The sequence below is a fragment of the Piliocolobus tephrosceles genome, chromosome 2 (assembly GCF_002776525.5).
Source record: "Piliocolobus tephrosceles isolate RC106 chromosome 2, ASM277652v3, whole genome shotgun sequence".
Classification (NCBI taxonomy): Eukaryota; Metazoa; Chordata; class Mammalia; order Primates; family Cercopithecidae; genus Piliocolobus; species Piliocolobus tephrosceles.
In genome coordinates this window covers 40,917,914-40,939,020 of record NC_045435.1, presented here as the reverse complement: position 1 = coordinate 40,939,020, position 21,107 = coordinate 40,917,914, and the positions used below count along the sequence as shown (strand labels likewise).

The following is a 21,107-nucleotide window of genomic DNA, read 5'->3' as shown; positions in this document are numbered from 1 at the left end:
AAAAAAAAAAAAAAAAAAAAAAAAAAAAAAGAAATGAGGCAGAAATAGCCAAAAAACCCCAACAACATGTAAGTGAATTCTGTAGATCTGTGGGTAGAATGTTTAGTGCACCATGTCAGGAAAACTGAAGGATAAAGTGGGAAATATACCCAAACAAGGAACCCTTTACTTGGAGAAACAGGTATGATGGAAAAGAGAAGGGAGAGGGATGGACTATCTAATCTAGCATACACCAGGTTTCAGGAAGGCTCTTGACAATTTCTAATGACATCCTTAGAAATAAGGCAAATATTTAATAATATGAGTTGACAACAGCACAGTTATGCGGATTTGTAGCTGGGTGAACATGCTGTCTCAGAGTGTTGATAATGCAGTCAGAGGGAGGACTTGACTGAGATTCCAATGTCTTTTGTCTGTTGTGTTTATCATTGGCTTGGATTAAACTCATAGGAGACCTGCTTATCAAATGTGGGAAGGCCACAGAGTTGGAGAAAACAGCTTATGTTATAAAGCAGGAAAACCAAGATTTAAAAATATTTTTCAAAATTGAGATGGATTGAAATCATGAAGATTAATGTCTTACGTTTTAGTTCAGAATATTACTAGGATATAGGAAACTTAGTTTGATAGTAAAAGAAAAACATCTGGCCGATTATAATGGCTCAAAGGCTCAATGCAAATAAACAGTGATTAAAAAAAAAAAAAAGTCCGCCAGGCACAGTGACTCATGCCTGTAATCTCAATACTTTGGGAGGTCAAGGCGGGAGGATCACTTGAAGCCAGGAGTTTAAAACCAGCCTGGACAATAAAATGAGACCCCCATCTCTACAGAAAATAAACTAGCCGGGCATGGTAGTGCACACCTGTGGTCCCAGCTACTCAGGAGGCTGAGGCGGGAGGATGGCTTAAGCCTAGGAGTTCAAGGCAGCAGTGAGCTGTGATCACACCACTGTATTCTAGCATAGATAATAGAGTGAGACCCCGTCTCTTAAAAAAAAAAGTAATGGCTGGGCACAGTGGCTCACACCTATAATCCCAGCATTTTGGGAGGCCAAGGCTTGTTGATTGCTTGAGCTCAGGAGTTTGAGACCAGCCTGGGCAACATGGCAAAACCCAGTCTCTCCCCACAATACAAAAATCAGCTGGGCATGGTGGGGAGCACCTGTGGTCCCACCTACTTGAAAAGCTGAGGTGGGAGGATCGCTGGAGCATGGGAAGTTGAGGCTGCAGTGAGCCATGACTGGGACACTGCACTCCAGCCTTGGTGACAGAGTGAGACCCTATCTCAAATAAATTTTAAAAAGATAAATAAATAGCAGGGTGGGCGCAGTGGCTCATGCCTGTAATCCCAGCACTTTTGGAGGCTGAGGCAGGTAGATCACTCAAGGTCAGGAGTTCAAGACCAGCCTGGCCAACATGATGAAACCCCATCTCTACTAAAAATACAAAAATTAGCCAGGCGTGGTGATGTGCAGCTGTACTCCCAGCTACTTGGGAGACTGAGGCAAGAGAATCCCTTGAACCTGGGAGGCAGAGGTTGCAGTGAGCCGAGATCACACCACCATACTCCAGCCTGGGTGTCAGAGCAAGACTCCTTCTCAAAAAAAAAAAAAAAAAAAAGAAAAAAGAAAAATAAAAAGTAATGCCAGTCGAAGCTATATTTAATAGAGATATTTTGAAACCTCACACTTGGAGTTCTATATTCAGTTCTTTATTTTTATTTTTATTTTTATTTTTTTAGCTTTAGAGACAGAGTCTTACTCTGGTTCCCAGGCTGCAGTACAGTGGCTTGATCATAGTGCACTGTAACCTCCAACTCCAAGGCTCAGGTGATCCTCCTGCCTCAGCCTCCCAAGTAGCTGAGACCACAGACCTGCACCACCATGCCCAGCTAATTTCTTTGTGGGTTTGTTGTTGTTGTTGCTGTTTTTGTAGAAACAGAATCTCGCTATGTTGCCCAGAATCGTTTTGAACTCCTGGCCTCAAGTGATCCTCCTGCCTCGACCTCCCAAAGTACTAGGACTATAGGCATGAGCCACTGTGCCCAGCCCAGTTTTTTTTGAAAAAGAAAAGTGACAAGCAACTATCATGATGAATTGTTTAGAAGCTAGGAAGGTCAAAGGAACTAATGTTTGTTGATAGTATGATTGTAAAGTCAGAACTATTTTCAGATGCAAAAAAACTGAAGCCAATTTATGCTGCCCAAAGTGAAAACGAGAAAGTCATTCTAAATATATTGGGGTTCCTCATGGAAAGCAGGAATATAGTTAGTCTTGGGAAGGACCAGAAACAATCTAGACAATGAGCAGTCTGTGGTCACTAATTCTCTGGAAGGAAGGCATTGTTATTCATGCTGACAGATGGGGAAGACTGAGGCACGAAGCTATAGGTACATAGCCTGTAAGTGTCGACATGAAAATTCAAAGCCAGGGCTTTCTGTTTTGAAGCCAGCTCCCTCACCACCTTTATCTGGCTTCTTGGTGCCCACAATTCTATTCTACCAAACCTATTTCAAAGGACTCTACCAGCACAAAGTATGATCCTGAGGAACAGAAGCCTCCACGGGAGAGTGCCGCCGACTGAGCCCCCCTGCACCATGTGGGGAGCCCAGCGCTCGTGCACTGCTGACAGGCAGCCTGGGATTTGAGGATGAGCGTGACCTGCCCCAGCTCCCCCAGCTAAGAGGCAGTGAACTCACAAGCCAAACCAAGGTCGTTCCCCCTCCACACCAGGTCATCTCGCTCATCACTGCCTCCCCATTACAGAGCAAACTATATTTGTTTGCATGGAATGGGGACATCCAATGTGCCCTGTCCAACGTGCCCCTTACTGTGGTGGGGGCATTACTGTTGCTGTCTGCCTCTTACAGCAGCTTTTTAAGGGAGCTCTTCCTTCCCCATTTTATGTATGAAAAACTAAGACTCAAAGTGGGGCCTGAGAAGCGTGCCAGAAGCCTCAAGCATCCGGAGCCAAGCTGAGGGCTGCTTCTGAGGCCACAGGGCATGTGTTTGCCCTGTGCCTCACACACTTTGGGAGTAACAGCTTCTAGGAAGCATACAGTGGTGTCATGGTCACTTACAGATGGACACTCTAGTGTACAGATTTTGATTTTTACTGGGATATCTCAGAAAAATGGGGAAATTGTCCAGAACTTGAAAAAGATTTTACATGATTTTTCAAATGCTCTGAAAATCTCAGATGTATTGAAGTGGTTTTTAGAGCATTCGAAATGACACTAAAGAAGAGGGGAACTTCTCCTCAGGCCGGCACCTTTGACAGCTCTTCCTGTGGAATTGGATGGGCCGCAGCCCTGTGGGAACCAGAGGGGTCCTAGGCGACTGACCCGAGCTGGCCCTTTGTTTCTCCTCACTGTCCCAGTGTTGTTGTCTTGCTGTCCAAGGGCCACGGTCACATGGCCTCAGCTCCACTGCGAGGGCTGTGGGGTTTTTGTTTTCTGTGGACGAAGACAGGCTGGCACAGGGCAGTGGCCACTCTGCTCTTCAGAGCCAGACGTGATTCTGTTCACAAGGGCCACACCAGGCCATGCAGGCCAGGAGAGGCAGCTCTCTTGAGGACAGCTGAAGGCCATCAGGGGCAGAACTGGCTCCATCATTTGTAGGTCCCAGTGCAAGATGAAAATATGGGGTCCCTGTTCAAAAATCATTAAGAATTCCAGCACAGCAACCACAGAGCATTAAAGCAAGCATGGGCCCTTCTGAATGGGGGCCCTTGTGACTGCACAGGCACATATATGCCAGGAAGCCGGCCCTGGCACGGGGAGTTGAGGGGCTTTCCCTTTGCGATGAAGGAGAGGGGTCTGTCAATTCCTCTGATCCCCAAGACAGAAGGGGTGCACTTACAGCTGGGACCAGTCTGGTTTTCTTAACCCTGGCCCAAGAAGGCAAACTTTCCATCCCTTCTCTCAGGCTGAGCTGTCTCCAAAGCATTGACAGTTGGGCTTTGGCAAGCGGGGGTGCTACTGAGTGTGTATGTCCCTCTGGACGTGTGTCCCAAAGCCATACATTTCAGAACTTGCCAGTGACTGTGCTGACATCCACTCGTACTCAGTAAGTGTTTATGTACCAAATCCCATGCTCACTCAGGATGGACAGATGAGGCCACAGATCAGGGATCTAGTGGAGGAAATAATGTGCAGAGGAGTCAGCCCCGTAGAGGGTGACAAGTGCTGTGGGAAAGCCAGGTGTGGCACTGCAGGAACCCAAGGAAGAAGGGCCCAGCACTGCAGAGGGAGCTGTTGGAGCTGAGGCTCAGAGCACCAGTAGGAGTTTCCCAGAGAAAGGGGGGGTGGGCTAGTCCCATTAGTGGGCCTGCCATGTGCATATTGGCAAGATATGTCTGCTAGGGTGTGAAGAGCATCGTCCTTTGGCCAGTGGGGGAAAGCAGCTGATGGTGATGGCCATGGAGGCAAGAGGAGTGGGCTGAGGAGGGAGGGGAGAGTGGCTGGCTTGGGCCACAGTGGTGAAATATACCCGCCAACCTAAGGGGTCTGGCCATTGTTTGGTAAGTGGGTTCCATTCTTTGGTGGCAGGAGTTGAGAGGGCTACGGGTAAGTCAGGGAATGGTGGTGGGGGTAGACAAGAATACCGAGCATAGCTGGAGGGTCTGGGGACGCCCCTGGAGAAGAAGGATTAGGAAAAGCAGGCAGGGTTCAGCTGTCATCAGGGATCTCAGGGTCTGGCCTGTGGACAAGGACACAGCCCGTGTGAGGGGCAGCCAGATGGACCTCGTCTGCTCATTATCACAGCTTCCTGCAGAGGTGGAGGAGGTGCAGGCTGTGGTTCTGTGACAACCCTGTGTGCTCTGGGTCAAGATAGATGTCTAGCAAGAAGCAGACATCCCAGCCCCTGAGGGGCTGAGGGGCAGGGATGTCCTCAAAGAGGAGTAGGCTTAAATCAAACCTTGAAAGCCCTAAATCCAATGAGATTCTCTTTCCCAGTTTTCAATTGTTTCCCTAATTTTCCTCCCTTTATCCTACACCAACCATCAGAAGTCAGTTTACTTAGGAACTGGCTTCAACAAATCAGTATGCAAGTGGCTGGCTGTGAGGCTAGCATGGACGCCCAGCACAAAGCAGCCAGTGAACCCTGTTGTGGACTTCTCACAGCACCCCCTCCCTGCTCCTGTCCACTCCTTGGGGCCCTGTAGCCTGTGCCCATCCCAGCTCCTTTTTTGTTGAGATCTGAGTGGATTTGGCATCTGCACTGGATAGCCCTGGATCTGGTGGGTTTGGGTGGGGGCTGGGCAGCCCTTTTGAAAAGGTACATCGGGCCAGCAGCCCCACAGGGGAACTAGGAGAATCCCAATGAAGTTCTAATAACAAGACTGGGCGGGAGGGCTGCCGTGTCTGTGACCTTCCTCTGGAATCTTGGAGCGAATGAATGGAAAGTCTCCAGGAACTGGGGAGCCTTCAGTATCAGTTGAAGTTCTCAGGAATCAGGGAAGGGACTCGAAGAGGCCTCATTCCAGCTGCCTTCCAGCCTCTCTGGATTCTTTCCAAATCCAGTAGGGAAAATGGACCCTCTGAAAGGAGGGGTAAGCGAACAGATTTCCTTGCTGGACCTGAAGTGCTTTTTATAGCACTTCCTGTGCCCAGCAGGAGCTGAGACCCAGTGGCTGAAACAGACAGAACATTCTCTGGTTATCAGGCATCTGGCTGCACTCCAGGCTGCACAGGGCCAGACAGATAGCACCTCACTTGGACCGAAGCCTTGGCTGGGGAAGGCCTCAGGACCTGCTTGAAAGCTGGGCCCTCCTTGTTTGCCCAGCTGGGCAGACAGTGCCTGAGTGTTTCTACAGGCTGGTGATTGGGCACCAGCACTTTAGGGGTGCCCTAACCTCCCACTTTCTCCCGGACACATCAGCAAGATTCTGGAGACTTAACTCTCACTTTCATTGCTTTAACTCCAAGGCAGGCAAGTTTCCATGGGAGAAGGTTATACTCACAGCTGTGCACTCCCCACAGTCTTTCAATAACTAAATGCCTTTGGCCCTTGGTCCAGGTCGTTCCTCTGTAGTGTATTCAGTTTCTGACCTGCAGATGCCTCTGTGGGGCACAGGCTTTTCATTGAACAAGTCCAGCAAGTTGTAGCCCTAGGAGTACAGGGTTTCAGCTGTAACTTGAAGCAAGCTACAGGTAGCTTCAAGCATGTCACTGTAGTGGGAGCTTCCAGCAAGTAGTAATAGGAGATGCAAGCAAGTTTCTCTGGGCCTCAGAAGGGAGGGATGGCATCTGCTCCTCAAAAGCTCCATTCACCTCTGCATTCTTGATGGCCCCATGGGTGGCTTCGAGCAGGTATAGTCCCCACTCCCATCTCATCTGCAGGCTCAAATCATTCCCAGCCCATGGCAGAAAGATGTAGAGATACCTCTGGTCACCACTTTGGGGATTACCATCAAGGGGTCCCTTTAGTAAGCCAGGCTGGCTCTCCCTCTGTACCCCGATGAGGTAGACCTCATTCCCCCTTCTTGGAGGTGATACGCTAAGGAGAGCACAGGCCCTGCTTTAGGCCTGGCCCCACTCCTCATCAGCTGTGTGACCATGATTAAATCCACCAATCCTGTTTTCTCTCTGGTAAAATGAGGACACTTCCTTCTAGGGCATTTAAAAGAGATGCTTGTGGAAAAGTCCAGCACAGTGCCTGGTACATAGTAGGTACTTGGCAACTAATAACCATTAGTGGTTTGGTTTTGTTTTGTATTTTTCTTTTTGAGACAAGATCTCACTCTGTCGTCCAAGCTGAAGTGCAGTGACATGATCGTGGCTCACTGCAACCTCCCCCTTCCCGGGCTCAAGCAGTCCTCCCACCTCAGCCTTCTGAGTAGCTGGAACCACCGGCATGTGCCAAAACACCCGGCTAATTTTTCATACTTTTGGTAGAGATGAGGTTTTTCCATGTTGTCCAGGCTGGTCTCAAACTCCTGGCCTCAAGTGATCCTCCCAGTCTGCCCACCTCGACCTCCCAAAGGGCTGGAATTACAGGCGTGAGCCAGTACGCCCATCCTATTTGTGTTATCCTTTAACCAATTTCATTGTCCAAGTGGATCAAATCTTTACTTACCTTGAGAGACTCCCTGTACCTCGAGACCTTGGAACTTAGCCTCGGAGTTGTTTCTGTCAACCTTTCCCCTTTGCCTCCTCCTACTCTTCCTACCCCACAGAGATGGAAGGTGAGGTGGAGCTAGCCCAAGCTGTGCAGCTGGCCTGGTCCCCCGATTGTCTTCTGATCCTGCACTCCTAGCTATCCTCAGCTCACCTATCCAAAAGCCTCTCCTGTTGAACCTCTTGGCTAATGATGAGTCCTGGGTGTCTGTCGTCAAGCCTTTGAAGCAGCAGTTTGCTGCCATGCAGGACTTTCTGCAGGACTTAGAGAGCAGGATCTATCCTCCTGCTCAGTCCCATACCTTCTACCCTCTCCCCGTGTCCTTAGATGTCACAGCATCTGAAGGGAGGCCTTTTAGAACCAGTAAAAATCTCAAAGTAATAGGGATCTATATGTTTAGAAACAGGTATTTATAATGTTCTCAAAAAACGAACATCGTGGGCCGGGCACAGTGGCTCACGCCTGTGATCTCAACACTTTGGGAAGCTGACGCGGGTGGATCACTTGAGGTCTGCAGTTCGAGCTGACCTGCCTGGCCAACACAGTGAAACCATGTCTCTACCAAAGATACAAAAATTAGCCAGGCATGGTGGCAGGCACCTGTAATCCCAGCTATTCAGGAGGCTGAGGTGGGAGAATCGCTTGCACCTGGGAGGCAGAAGCTGCAGTGAGCCGAGATGGTGCCACGGCACTCCAGCCTGGGTGACAGAGACTCTGTGTCAAAACAACAACAACAACAAAAACATTGTTACCTGAAGATTGTCCAGTAAATCAGGTGAATGATGACATTTTAAAAATTAGCTATAATGACTGGGTGCAGTGGCTCATGCCTGTAACCCCAGTGCTTTGGGAGGCCGAGGTGGGCGGATCACGAGGTCAGGAGATCCCGGCCAACATGGTGAAACCCCATCTCTACTAAAAATACAAAAATTAGCTGGGTGTGGTGGCACGCACCCGTAATCCCAGCTACTCGGGAGGCTGAGGCAGGAGAATTACTTGAACCCAGGAGGTAGAGATTGCAGTGAGCTGAGAGCATGCCATTGCACTCCAGCCTGGCAATAGAGCAAGACTCCACCCCCAAAAAAAAAAAAAAAAAAAAAAAAAAAAAAATAAAGCTTTATTCCAACCCAAATAATAGAATTAAGAATAGCAATAGCTGGCCAGGCGCGGTGGCTCAAGCCTGTAATCCCAGCACTTTGGGAGGCCGAGACGGGCAGATCACGAGGTCAGGAGATCGAGACCATCCTGGCTAACACGGTGAAACCCCATCTCTACTAAAAAATACAAAAATCTAGCCGGGCGAGGTGGCGGGCACCTGTAGTCCCAGCTACTCGGGAGGCTGAGGCAGGAGAATGGCAGGAACCCGGGAGGCGGAGCTTGCAGTGAGCTGAGATCCAGCCACTGCACTCCAGCCTGGGCGACAGAGCGAGACTCCGTCTCAAAAAAAAAAAAAAAAAGAATAGTAATAGCTGAAAGTGGTTTCTAACCTATTCTGAGCTTCAGAATGATCTGAGGAGCCTTTTGAAAAATAAAGACATTTGGACCCAGATCCAGTGAGTCCGTTTGTGGGATGGGCCAGGCCTCTGTCTGTTTAGGGAGTAAGGGAGAACCCGCCCCTGAGTAAAACTTCACAACACATTTCATCAGGGTGCACAGGCCACCTGTCTGTGTGTCTTCATAGAATCCACAGTGCCTTGCTCCGAGGGACCTGCTGGGTGATTCAAACCTCACATGACTCTCCTCAGGGGGGTGAGGAGGAGAGGGTGGGGGAGTCAGGCTCTAGTTCCTGAATCAGACCAAGCCTCATCCTTGCTTTCCCTCCATCCCAGCCCTGTGGGCAGCTGACAGGCATCCCTCCCGCACCATCTGCCACCCAACCAGGCCCACCTTGAGCCTGTTTCCAAGGCAAGCTGTGAGAAGCTCCTGAATGAGAAACATTTCCTTACATATTCTGTTTAAAAAGAAAAGGTCTGTCCATGTGCACAGTGCATTTCATCAGTGGCGACTCGTCTTTAGGACCTCACGGCATGGGAGGTTGTGAAAGATGCAGCTATGACATCACAGAGGAGGCACTCACAGAGGAGGAATTGGGGCTCGGGGGTGTCTGAAGAACAAGCTCTGGAGTCCGCTGAGCCCTTTGCCAGCAGGCACAGAGCCCTCTCTACAGTGGGCCAGGTGGGTCCCCTTCACCCAGCACCCTGTGAGAGTGCCACCATGCTCCTGCATCTAGCATCGTGCCTGGCACAGAGGCAGTGCCCAGGAAATATTTGTCCACTGAATGACTTTTTAAATGAGCAGAGAAGAGGCATCTGCAGTGGGGCTGGGAAGAGGATACGATAAAAGAGAAAAGAAAGGGAGAACAAGAACTGTGTGAACTCGAGGAAGCCCTGTACCTTTCTGCAGAGGTTCATTTCCTCGGGGTCATGAGGATGCAAAGAGATAATGAATGTTAAAAATATCATCTGTCAAATGTGAGCCCACCTGCGCATTCTCTTCTCCAGGAGTTGTCGGAGCTTGCTGGTTCTGAGGTCTCTTCCTACTCAGGCCACCTCGGTGGTTCTACTTGTGTGCATGGAGAGGGCTGGAGTTCTCAGCTGCTCTTCATCAAGGGCCCTGCCCCTGAGTGAATGGGAGACCCTGACTTGCCACAGCCATGACGTCCCTTCTCTTCCTTCTGCCCAGGCATCTTTTGAGGTGTCAGTGGAGGCCCGAAGCTGCCCCAGCAGACACACAGAGCACGTCTTTGCCCTGCGGCCAGTGGGATTCCGGGACAGCCTGGAGGTGGGGGTCACCTACAACTGCACGTGCGGCTGCAGCGTGGGGCTGGAACCCAACAGCGCCAGGTGCAGCGGGAGCGGGACCTATGTCTGCGGCCTGTGTGAGTGCAGCCCCGGCTACCTGGGCACCAGGTGTGAGTGCCAGGATGGGGAGAACCACAGCGTGTACCAGAACCTGTGCCGGGAGGCAGAGGGCAAGCCACTGTGCAGCGGGCGCGGGGAGTGCAGCTGCAACCAGTGCTCCTGCTTCGAGAGTGAGTTCGGGAAGATCTACGGGCCTTTCTGTGAGTGCGACAACTTCTCCTGCGCCAGGAACAAGGGAGTCCTCTGCTCAGGTAAGTGTCCCCAGCAAGCGCTTTAGCTCTGAGCCAGGCCCAGATGCTGTTAGGACACCCTCCCAAAGCCTGCCTTTTACTCGGTGGTGGTAGAAAGTGTCACTACCATGGCTCTCCTTGGAGAAGACAGTGGGCAAGCCTTGCTGCCCGCAGGCAGGAGGTGGGGACCAGTGTACAGAATACAAAAGCAGAAGGCATTGCCATAAATTGTGGACTCTCAGAGTTCGAGGGGCCTGCCTGTGGGTCATCCACCTTACTTCCCAATTCATGCAGGACTGGCCTGCACAGCATTCCTGATAGGTAGAGATGGTCAGCCTCTTCTTCATTGCCTCCTCGGATGGGGAGCTCACCGGAGCTGGTAGTGGCCATCTGCCCCTTAGCCAATGGATTTATATCTTATTGCTGCTCTCACAGCTCACCACAAACCTGCTGGCTTAAAATGATACACATTTAATCCATTACAGTTCTGGAGGCCAGAAGTCTGAAATGGATCTTATTTGGCTAGAATCAAGGTGCCAGCAGGGCTGCACACCTCTTAGAAGCTCCGGGGGAGAGTCTGTGTCCCGGCCTTTTCCAGTTCCTAGAGGCCACCTGTATTCTTTGACTCGCAGCTCCTTCTTCCATTTTTAAAACCAGCAGAGTAACATCCTCAAATCTCTCTGACTTTGACCTCTGCTTCTGTTGTCACATCCTTCTCCCCCTCCTATGGACCCTTGTGCTTACAAGGGACCCTCAGTCGAACCCTGGAAAGTCTCCCTATCCCCAGGTCCTCAGCTTACTCACACCTGCACTGTCCCTTTCACCATGTAAGGCCACACAGTCACAGGGTCCAGGGATTAGGATGTGGACATCTCTGGGGGCTCTTATTTTTTCCTGTCAGAAATCCTCTTTTTTTTTAAAAAAAAAAAAAGGGGAGTCTCACTCTGTTGCCTGGGCTGGAGTGCAGTGGCACGATCTTGACTCACTGCAACCTCTGCCTCCCGAGTAGCTGGGATTACAGGCGCCCGCCACCACACCCGGCTAATTTTTGTATTTTTAGTAGAGACGGGGTTTCACCATGTTGGCCAGGCTGGTCTTGAACTCCTGACCTCAAGTGATCCACCCACCTCAGCCTCCAAAAGTGCTGGGATTACAGGCATGAGCCACTGTGCCCGGTCCAGAATTCCTCTTTATATTGAAGAGAAACTTGTTTCTCAATAGCTTCCACCCAATGGTTAACATTCTAGAGTCCCTCTTTCACGTCACAAGCTGTCAAACATCTAAAAGCTTCTTTATGGTTCTCTGTTCTCTCTTCTGATGTAGGCTAGACACCCCAAGTCTCTTCCTTGTCTGAGGGTGCTATCATTTGTGAAGCATGCTCCACAGAATCAAGCGCGTTACTTGTCATGCTGGATAATGAGGGCTTGGTCCAGGGTTCAGTGGAGCATTCATTTCTTGTGATTTGGACATTCCACTTCCGTGGATGTACCCTGACAATACATTCGCCTTTCCTTTTCCTTTTCCTTTTCTCCTTCCTTCCTTCCTTCCTTCCTTCCCTCCCTCCCTTTTCCTTTGTTTGGAGATGAAGTCTCGCTTTGTCGCCCAGGCTAGAGTGCAGTGGCGCGATCTCAGCACACTACAACCTGTGCCTCCTGGGTTCAAGCAATTCTCCTATCTCAGCCTCCTGAGTAGCTGGGATTACAAGCACCCACCACCACCCCAGCTATTTTTTCCTATTTTTTTGGTAGAGATGGGGTTTCACCATGTTGGCCAGGCTGGTCTTGAAGTCCTGACCTCAGGTGATCCACTGGCCTCGGCCTCCCAATGTGCTGGGATTACAGGCATGAGCCACTGTGCCCGGGCCACCTTTTCTTTCTGTTAAACGGTCACAATACACTCAAGCTGGTTTTTAACTTCACTACCAAAAGTTTGAGGCTTTTTATTTATTTTATTTTTTAGAACTGTGGTTCAGAAGGAGAGGTACCTTTTTAGTGTGTTGTGTTGGAGCTCTTAATTTTCTGAATCTAAACACAGGACTTTACATTGATTCCAGTTAAATGACAAGTTGGCAGTTCCCACTCTGGTATTGCATTCTGATTAAATCCTTCAAAATTGTATCTCAAATTTTATCTAACACCATGTGACCTGTAAAGGTAGTAAGTAAAACAGTTTTAGGCAGGGCTGTGGTTTCTTCTACACATCATTTATTCTGTGGTTTCGAGGGCTCCCTCCTTAAGAATGGTCTTCCAATTGGGATGGATGGATTTGAAAGGAACTAAGGGTTCAGCTGGCAAAGAAAGCACAAGGTGTATCTGAAGCAAACCAGGAATGTGCAGATACTGCGTCCTATGGGAGGAAGAATTGTACCTTCATGCAGGGTTGCATAGACGTAGATTAGCAAGGGAAGCTTCCTGGAGCAGACTTTGCCATGAGACAAGCGTGAGTACACCCATGGGTGTCATGGGACCAGCATGTCTAAAACTTGAGTTGCCCTGGAAAGTGCAGGACTTAGTAATGTCATCGCAGAGTAAAGTAGGTGGAAAACTCAGGATTCGACATGCCAAGCATGCAACAGGGATCAACGCTTTCCCCAGCAGAGTGATGATAGGTTGGTGTTAGCTGGATGGTTCTATCTGGTTAGTAGAAAAAGTGTGGGCTCAATAGCGGGAGGCCTGGGCCTAAGTCCCATCATACCGTATCTGCTGGTGTGACCTGGGCACAGAGTTGTTATGAGGAATAAGAGATGTGCGTGAAGCACCCAGCACATTGCCTGGCACAAAAGGAAGACACACCCAATGCTGGCTCCTCTGTGAGTCAGTGCCACACCACTCTGGGGGGCCACACCTGCTGCCCGGTGTGCAGGAGGGCCCGCCTTCTCCCAGACAGTCCCCAGGCTTTGCCTAAAAAATTCCAGGGTGGTGGAATGGAGTTTCCATTCCTCTTAGTAGCCACAGTAAAAGTTCTAAGCAGCCTGGCAGGCTTTTTAGCAGCTTTTCTTTTAAAGAAATATTAGCAAACATGACAGAAGTCGTCCCTCCTTCCCCTTCAGGAGCCTGAAATAACCCTCTGGAATGTCTTCACCCTAGAAGCCTGCATGTGTCCATGCAGCCTGAGAGCAAGGGCGTCTGAGTCAGATGCTGTGTGCACGTTTCGTCTCCACAGTTCATCAGGCTGTGGCCTTGGTTGTCTTGGACTTTGGCTTTTCCTGTCTGCTAAGATGGGCCAACACCACTTGTTTCTGCATTATTTTGAGAATTGAAGGAGAAGACAGAGATGAAGGCCCTGGCCTGGTGCTCAGTAGGGAACAGGACCCAGTGGATGTTAGATGCCTCCTCCGTCTCACTGAGACTGGGCATTTCTCTGAGTACACAGCCTGGGAGACAGGGCAAGTGGGAGATGAGGTATGAGAGGCCCTCAGTGGGGGAAAACTGGTCATTTTGGAAACAGGAATATTCCACAGCTGAGTGAACATGCAGCTATTTTCACTCAATCATCAGAACCCACAGTCCTGAGTTAATCCTGCATTACAGAATTCTGCCAGACTTCATATCCCAAAACCCTTGGTGCTCTATCTCTTTCTCTTCCCTTCACCCCATACAATCCTGTGGGATTGGGAAATGCTCACATCATGGGGTAGAGAAACCGGAGGTTTGCCAAGCCCTTGAGGCTCCCAGATCAACGATGCCTCAAGTCACTAACTTCCCTGAGGTTGCAGAATGGAATGTCTTTTTTTCTTCCCCACGGGGAAAGCCATAGACAATCATTAAAGAAAACTTGAAAAATACAGAGAAGTAGATGGATGTGTGGCCACTTGGTGCTGTCCATCTTCTTGGTGACCAGGAGTAATTTGGACCATCTGGGAAACCAGACCTCTTTTCACCCAGGCTGTTTCGTGTGCATCACTTCTGAGGCTGTGTGCTCAGTCAAGACCTTGCCAGAGAGTTGGGGGATTAGCCTTAGGTCAAGAATATTCTGAGCAGTAGTAAGAAATTTAAAAATCATCCATAATTTCATCACTCTTATTTTAAGAGATTAGTTTATTTCCTTCTAAACTTTCTTCTAAGTTAGTGTATGTGTGTTTACGGCCGCATACAATTTTGTATCATGCTTTTTTTCCTATAATATTATATCCTAAGGAGCACTTGAATTTAAATTACTTTAGTAAATCGTTGATGAGAACATTTTAAGTGTCTTTCCATTGCAACCCCAACTAGCCTCCTTCACTTCTTCACTTTAAAAGCAGCAACTAGTTGAAACGTGACGCTATCCAAGTCTTTCCGGAGAAAATAGTTTCTGGAGTGAGGTCATTGTTGTTTGACAATTTGGGAAGGACTTAAACTGAGTTCAGCTCCAGGCACGACTTGATAACATATGTGCATGCAGCGGCTTCTTGCACAGTGTTATAGCACCAGCCCTTGTCTCTCAAACCTTACAGCTCAGGAGGGGCTGTGAATGGATGGGTAAGGAATTCCAGTCCCTGGGTCCTTGGCACCTGTGGTCAGCATGAGGCTCACACTCCAGAACTGCATGCGTTGGTTTTGAGCTCTTGGGTCACGGCTGCATCTGGAGTTGTTGTGGCGGAGAAGCCTGTTTCCCAGCCACCACTCTGCTCTTGAAGGTGCTGACTCAGAGACTCCCAAGCAGCTGACTTCAGCATTCTCTCACAGTTTTACACCCCCTCTTCCCTGTAGCCTGTCTTGGAAGGAAATCGTGTGGTTGTGGTCTGTCTTCAGAGTGGGGTTGAGGGGTGCACTTGAAGAAGTGGCCGAGGCAGAGCCAGGACCAGAGTAGGTAGGGTCACCCCAGAGAAATTCCTTCCACTTCACTGGACTCTCTTATCAATAGGAGGCTTACAGACCTTGCCCCTACCAAGACAGGTCTGGGGGGAAAGTGCAAGAGATTCCAGGTTTGCAATATTTTATCTGTCATCAAAATGAGCAGTGAACAAATCCGACTAAGGTCTGGAAGCAATTGAACAACTCTGTTATTACTTTTGTGACACATTGTCATGGGAATGTGTGTGAGCTTGGGGCTCTTATGTCTCGGTTTCTGGAGGCAGCTTGACTTAGAGAATGGTTCTGTCCACAAACTGTTTCTGTGTGTTTGAGGGGAGCTTCCTGGGACCATGATGAGGATTTGTTTTCTTTTGAGTCTCGTAAAGTATTGACCCATAGAATATGAGAAGCAGGACATGTTCTGTTCAGTTGTTTTTCGTGTAATAAAAGATTCTTGCTCAAACTTTCAGTTTCTTTGTTGGTTTCTGTGTCCGAACAGTGTGTTTTCTGGGATTTGAGCTACTCCCTCGTGGTACACTGCCCAGGTCAGTTTTAACCCAGATGCTTTCAGCCTTCTCTGCGCTTAAAATGACGGCACTGGAGTACACTGAATCATTAGCCAATGGTCAGCCTCCTTCTTCGGTTCCACATAATGAGGAAATTTAAATCAAATAAGGTGTAGAATTTTGAACAGAGCCCTTTTGGTCTTGTGGCTTTAAGATCTCAAAAGCACCTCTGAGTAAGGTCTCATGTATACATCTCACCTTTATTTTACCCAAAGTTTGAGCAAGAATCTTTTATTATTATGTGGCAGGCAACTAGAAATCAAGGGGCATCCTCTGTTCGCTCCCAAATGTAAAAAAAAAGAAGCAGCAGCAGCATGGTACTAGTAGCATCATTCCTAGTAGGTCGGGACCAGCATCCAAGCATGGGTTCTGGGTCTGGGCTAACAGTTCCCGGCCGATTTAGCAAAGTTCTGTTAACCCTATCTAGTTAAAGACAGTTCTGTTAACCCTGTCTAGTTAAAGCCACTCCTGAGATTAAGGCCACATCCTAGGCTTCTTGACTCTTGCCAGACAAAACACCTGCCATGGCAACAGTTATCTAGATACAGTTTTAAAAGTGTTTCTCCCCATATGTATATTGTTTTCTTTAGTAATATAATTTGCACACTCAGAATCAGTAGCCTGGCAGCTGTCCTGGGGGCTCAGGTTACTGCTATATCTCTGTCATTGCAATTGGCATATTTCACAAATGGCTTGTTACAGGACTGTCTTGAAGGTTACCTCTAAGACAGAGGTCTCCAAAAGTACCTTTTGTTTGTTTATTTGTTTTACAGTAGAGACAGAGTCTCCCTATGTTGCCCAGGCTGGTCTCAAACTCCTGGGCTCAAGGGATCCTCCCACCTCAGCATCCCAAAGTGCTGGAATTACAGGCCTGAGCTAAAAGTACCTTTTGAATGAACCTAGACTGGACATATTTAATCTCCAGGAAAGGGACCTCTTGGCAGGATCACCACCACTGTGTGCCCCTGGTAGGAGCACCTAGAAGTTCCTCAGGTTTTTCCACATACATTAATCTCTGCTCAGTTTGATGTTTATCCAGATGCTTCTAGCAAATACAAGGATGCAAAATGTATCTTCCAGAGAAAGGACCCCTCTCTCCCAAAGGAAGCCCCCAGGCAGAGCTTCAGAAACCAATATAGCAATTTCTCTCACCTAATATCATAAAAATCCTAAATATGTACATGACCGTAAGGGCCAGGAGAGTCCGGTTCCATTTTGGAACAGGTGGCTCTGAGAACAGAATTTGTTACAGGATTCTTCAATAACTGTCATCATAAGGCATGAGACACCTGTGAGTGGTAGTAATAGTTCTGGAGGATACTACATACAGGGTGGCTAAGGAAAATGCATGTTCCTTAGGCAATGATAACATAGGCAGAGCTGCCAGAAACCATGTCAGTAACCAGCACAGAGATGTTTCTCCTTGTCCCCTGCCCAGGAATACTTCAAAAGCCTTTGGAGGCCTCCTTATATAATGGAAAGGAAATGGCTTTGGAATGCGGGAATGCGGCAATGCGGCAAACCTAGATTTTTTTATTTATCAAATAAGGAGGAAAAACCTACCCCAGAAGGGAGTTGTGAGGAACCAACAGGACAGTGTCTATAAAGCTCCTTGCAGGGGCCCTACCACCAGGGGCACTGAGTACATTTTTCTCCCTGGGGGCTGGATGCAGTGGCTCACACCTGTAACCCTAGCACTTTGGGAGGCCAAGGTGGTGGGTGGATTGCTTGAGCTCAGGAATTCAAGACCAGCCTGGGTAACATAGCAAGACCCTGTCTCTACAAAAAATTATCCAGCCCTGTACCTGTGGTCTCAGCTACTTGGGAGGCTGAGGTAGGAGGATCGCTGGAGCCCAGCAGGTGGAGGAGGGTATAGTGAGCAGAGATCATGCCACCGCACTCCAGCTTGGGCAACAGAGTGAGATCCTATCTCAAAAAAAAAGAAAAAAGAATTCCATCTGTTTCTAGCCACTACTCAAGTTCAGTTGAAAGGCAAAAAGGTACCAAAATGTAGGGCTTGTGATCCTATAATGAAATAATGCATCTTTTAAACTAGTCACATGAGCCATCTGGGCTGCTCATCTCTGGAGTCGGCCAGCCTCTTGCAGCTTGTGGTTGGAGAAACCAGAGCTTTGGAAAAACCAGAGCTTAATAAGTATCTGGTCTGAGACAATGCAGCTACAAATATAGAAACAACAATCTCTCATTGAAGGTCATTTTGTGTTAGGCAGGTTGCCGCATTCATCTCATTCAACAAAAGTTCATTGAGCATTCTTCATAAGCCAAGTGTTGTACTGGCTGCCAGGGATATACAGCTGGAGTTTCAGTCTTGAATTAATTTCTAAATTTTTATTGCCCCTGGAATTTTCCGCTCTTCTCTTGAAGCTTTCTGGAAATGAGGAATGGGAACATGAATCATCTTATGCTTCTACCTTTACCATTCAGACTTCTTTGAGATCTAGAAAGACAAAAAACAGAGTGTTGGGAAGCATTTTGAGAACCTGCCTTCTTGGTGCTCTGAGCTTAGCTCAGTAAATGGAGTTTTTTCACTGCTTTTGCTTACTGCTCAGATCCTGTGTCCAGAAACATCTTAAGCAACAATTCACCTGTGATTCTGAAAATCTAAGCATTGGGCCTCCTCTCACTATCCACCTCCCTCTACTTAGGAAGAAAAGTTTGCAAACAGAACCCTGTGGCAAGGATTCTGTGTGTGCCTTTGAACTTCAGTCCTGGTGCTTAAGGTCATGAGGTTTTGATTGTGAAGGAAGTAATGACATTTAAAAAGCAAAGGAAAATACTAGGAAGACGTAAGAATGCCAAAGATAAGATCTTAGTCATGTAGGCTTGAGATGTGGGTATTAGCCTTTTGATATTATAGGATAACATGTTGGAAATTTTTCCATGTTTAAATTTAAAACTGTGAGAGACCTCTGGTGGCTGAAATGATTATTCTTAAGGATCCTTTTGTTCCATTTCTTAGGGATTGAGCTGACACTTTGAGTTTGGTCTTGGTTTTAGATACTTCAACATAGTTGGTTATTTATTGGCTTCTGCTGCTCAGTGCCTCTGGTGAGGTGGGGCAGGTCTGGATGGAGCTATGTTGATCTTTGGGGAGTGTCTGTCATGCTCAGAACACTGACCTAAGAGCTCCACCCAGATCCAAAAGCTCCCTTGAGTCTGGAAGTTGCTCCGAGTCTGATCTGCTCGAAGGTTTCCTTCCTCTTTCCAGGGCACCTTCCTGGGCTCTGACTGTTGCTCTCTGACCCAGAGGAGGAGAACCTGCTGTCACTCCACCCCATAGCCACCACCCCCAAAGTCTGTCAGGTGAGTCCAGATGTCCCTAAGCTAAAGAAATATGAAACCCAGGTGGGTATGTTATTTGACGTCGTGAAGTTGGCCTTTAGCAATAGGCAAAACTATAAAAACACAGGATAATCTTTTTTTTTTTTTTTTTTTTTTAAGAGGGTCTTGCCCTGTTGACTAGACTGGAGTGCAGTGGTACACTGAATAGCCCACTGCAGCCTCTAACTCCTGGGCTGAAACAGTCCTCCCTTCTCAGCCTTCCAAAGTGTTGGGATTACAGATGTGAGCCACCGCACCCAGCTGAGAATGTATTTTAATGGCCTTTTCACTATACTGAGATCATTTCCTTGGAAACAAACAGGCTCATTTATTAGTATTTTGCACTCATCATGAGCAAGCCCTAACTAGGAGGATTTTTTTTTTTTCATCTCATGCCTTTCCTAGCAGAGCCTGTCACACATGGTTGTGTCTACAGTGCTTTGCCTGCTTCCACCGTTTACATTGGGGAAAATTGAGGCCCAGAACCTGAACTAGGGCTCCTTGTGATGTTTGATTATAGAGTCAGACAGGGAGAACCTTGCACTGCCTTTTGCAGGTAAACAATTAGCTCATTTCTACCTAAATTTACTTTTTTTGATTAGCTTAAGACCCTTCCCACCACCCTGGCACTTAGCCTACATTTTCCAAGTCCTACCTTATAAGCGTTCTTTATTTCTGTCAAAATTTTAGGCAATATTTAGCCCCTGTTTCCCTAAGTGAGTTTCTCTGCATTACATAAGGATATGTCAGACACAGCAAACCAGGCCTGAAAGATACACGTGGACCAAGCAACTGGCTGAGGTGCTCATCGTTTTGTGGCTATAATTTGATGAAAGACACAGAGCTCCTCTTAGTATTCAGTGGGTATCTGGCCATTGTTATTGATGATGCTGAACCTACAAGTGCACTTTTGTTAGTTTCTTCTAATTTATAAAACGCCCTTGACATGAATGATCTCATTTACTTGTTGTTATTACTGTGCCAGGAGATTGGTGTGCTGTCACTCACCCTGCCCATGTGGGAGGCTAAGGCTGAGAAGACTGGCATGTGGGCCACACTCCCCACTGAAATTTTGGGCCAAAAGTCTTGACCCAAACAAACAAACAAGAAACAAACAAAAGTCTACCTCCCCTAACCCTAGGGGGCTGCTCTTCTGCCAAGCCGCTGCTTCCCTGCCGTCTCATGGCTTGACTGGGGTCCCGGCAGCCAGGCTTCAGTGTGGCCTGCACATGGGACGTTCCAAACCACCTCCGTCCTTTGAGAATACAGCTAGTCTCTGAACAGTGGCCAGCCTGGGGTGGAATATGGGAACTGTGAACCAACCACAACACCATGACAGTTTCCAGTTTGAAACTAGTAACCCTCGCATCCTGTTGCAGTGACCAAGAGGGTGGCGAGTTCACACTTTCCAGATGTGCTTGGCATTTCCCCAGAAGTGCCTGCCAGGCGGATTGATTGGGCAGGTTAAGCCAAACCCAAGGTGTTGACCTGAAGTACCTCTGTTTCTTTTGGCTACAGCCTTCTGTTTTTCTTTCTGAATCAGCATTCTCAGGGTCCTAGAAGAGGACTATGGTTGATTTCACTCAGCTGGTTTTAGACTTCTTTGAAACTGGAAAGGTGAGTTCATTAAAGAACACAGGATTTTCCCATCTTCCCTCCACTGCCTTAATCTCCCTGTGACATGGCAGCTGGGCATCAGCATTGATTTTGTTTTTTGTTGTTGTTGTTGTTGTTTGAGATAGGATCTCACTCTCTCTCCTAGACTGGCATGTGAATCACAGCTCATTGCAGGCTTGAACTCCTGGGCTCAAGCAATCTTCCCACCTCAGCCTTCCAAGTAGCTGGGACTACAGGCATGTGCCACCATGCCTGGGTAATTTTTAATTTTTTTGTAGAGATGGGGTCTCACTATGTTGCCCAGGCTGGTCTATAACTCTTGACTCAAGGGATCCTCCCACCTCAGCCTCCCAAACTGCTGGGATTACAGGTGTGAGCCACTGCACCCAGCTGGCATCAGCATTGAGAAATCAGGTGGCTAAGACCAGAAAGGCAAAGATAGCCTTTGAGACGGTTCTGTTGCTTTTTACAGTGGAGTCTTAGCTTTCCAGCCAGTTCCATCATCTCAGAAAGTTAATGTTGAGGTTTGGAGAACCTTGGTTTAAAGCAACATCACCTTATTTTTTTTATAGCAGTGGTATTTTGCTACTCAGAT

General features: G+C 48.0%; 1 protein-coding gene across 2 annotated transcripts in view; it reads left to right on the top strand.

Moving 5' to 3' along the window:
* The window catches only part of ITGB5 (integrin subunit beta 5), a 122,408-nt gene that overhangs the window by 79,998 nt on the left and 21,303 nt on the right, over positions 1–21,107 (top strand). For both annotated transcript variants that reach the window (XM_023215082.3, XM_023215076.3), the window contains one exon: positions 9,804–10,233. In XM_023215082.3, coding sequence (XP_023070850.1) covers positions 9,804–10,233 — 430 coding nt within the window. The remainder of the gene's footprint in view (positions 1–9,803; positions 10,234–21,107) is intronic.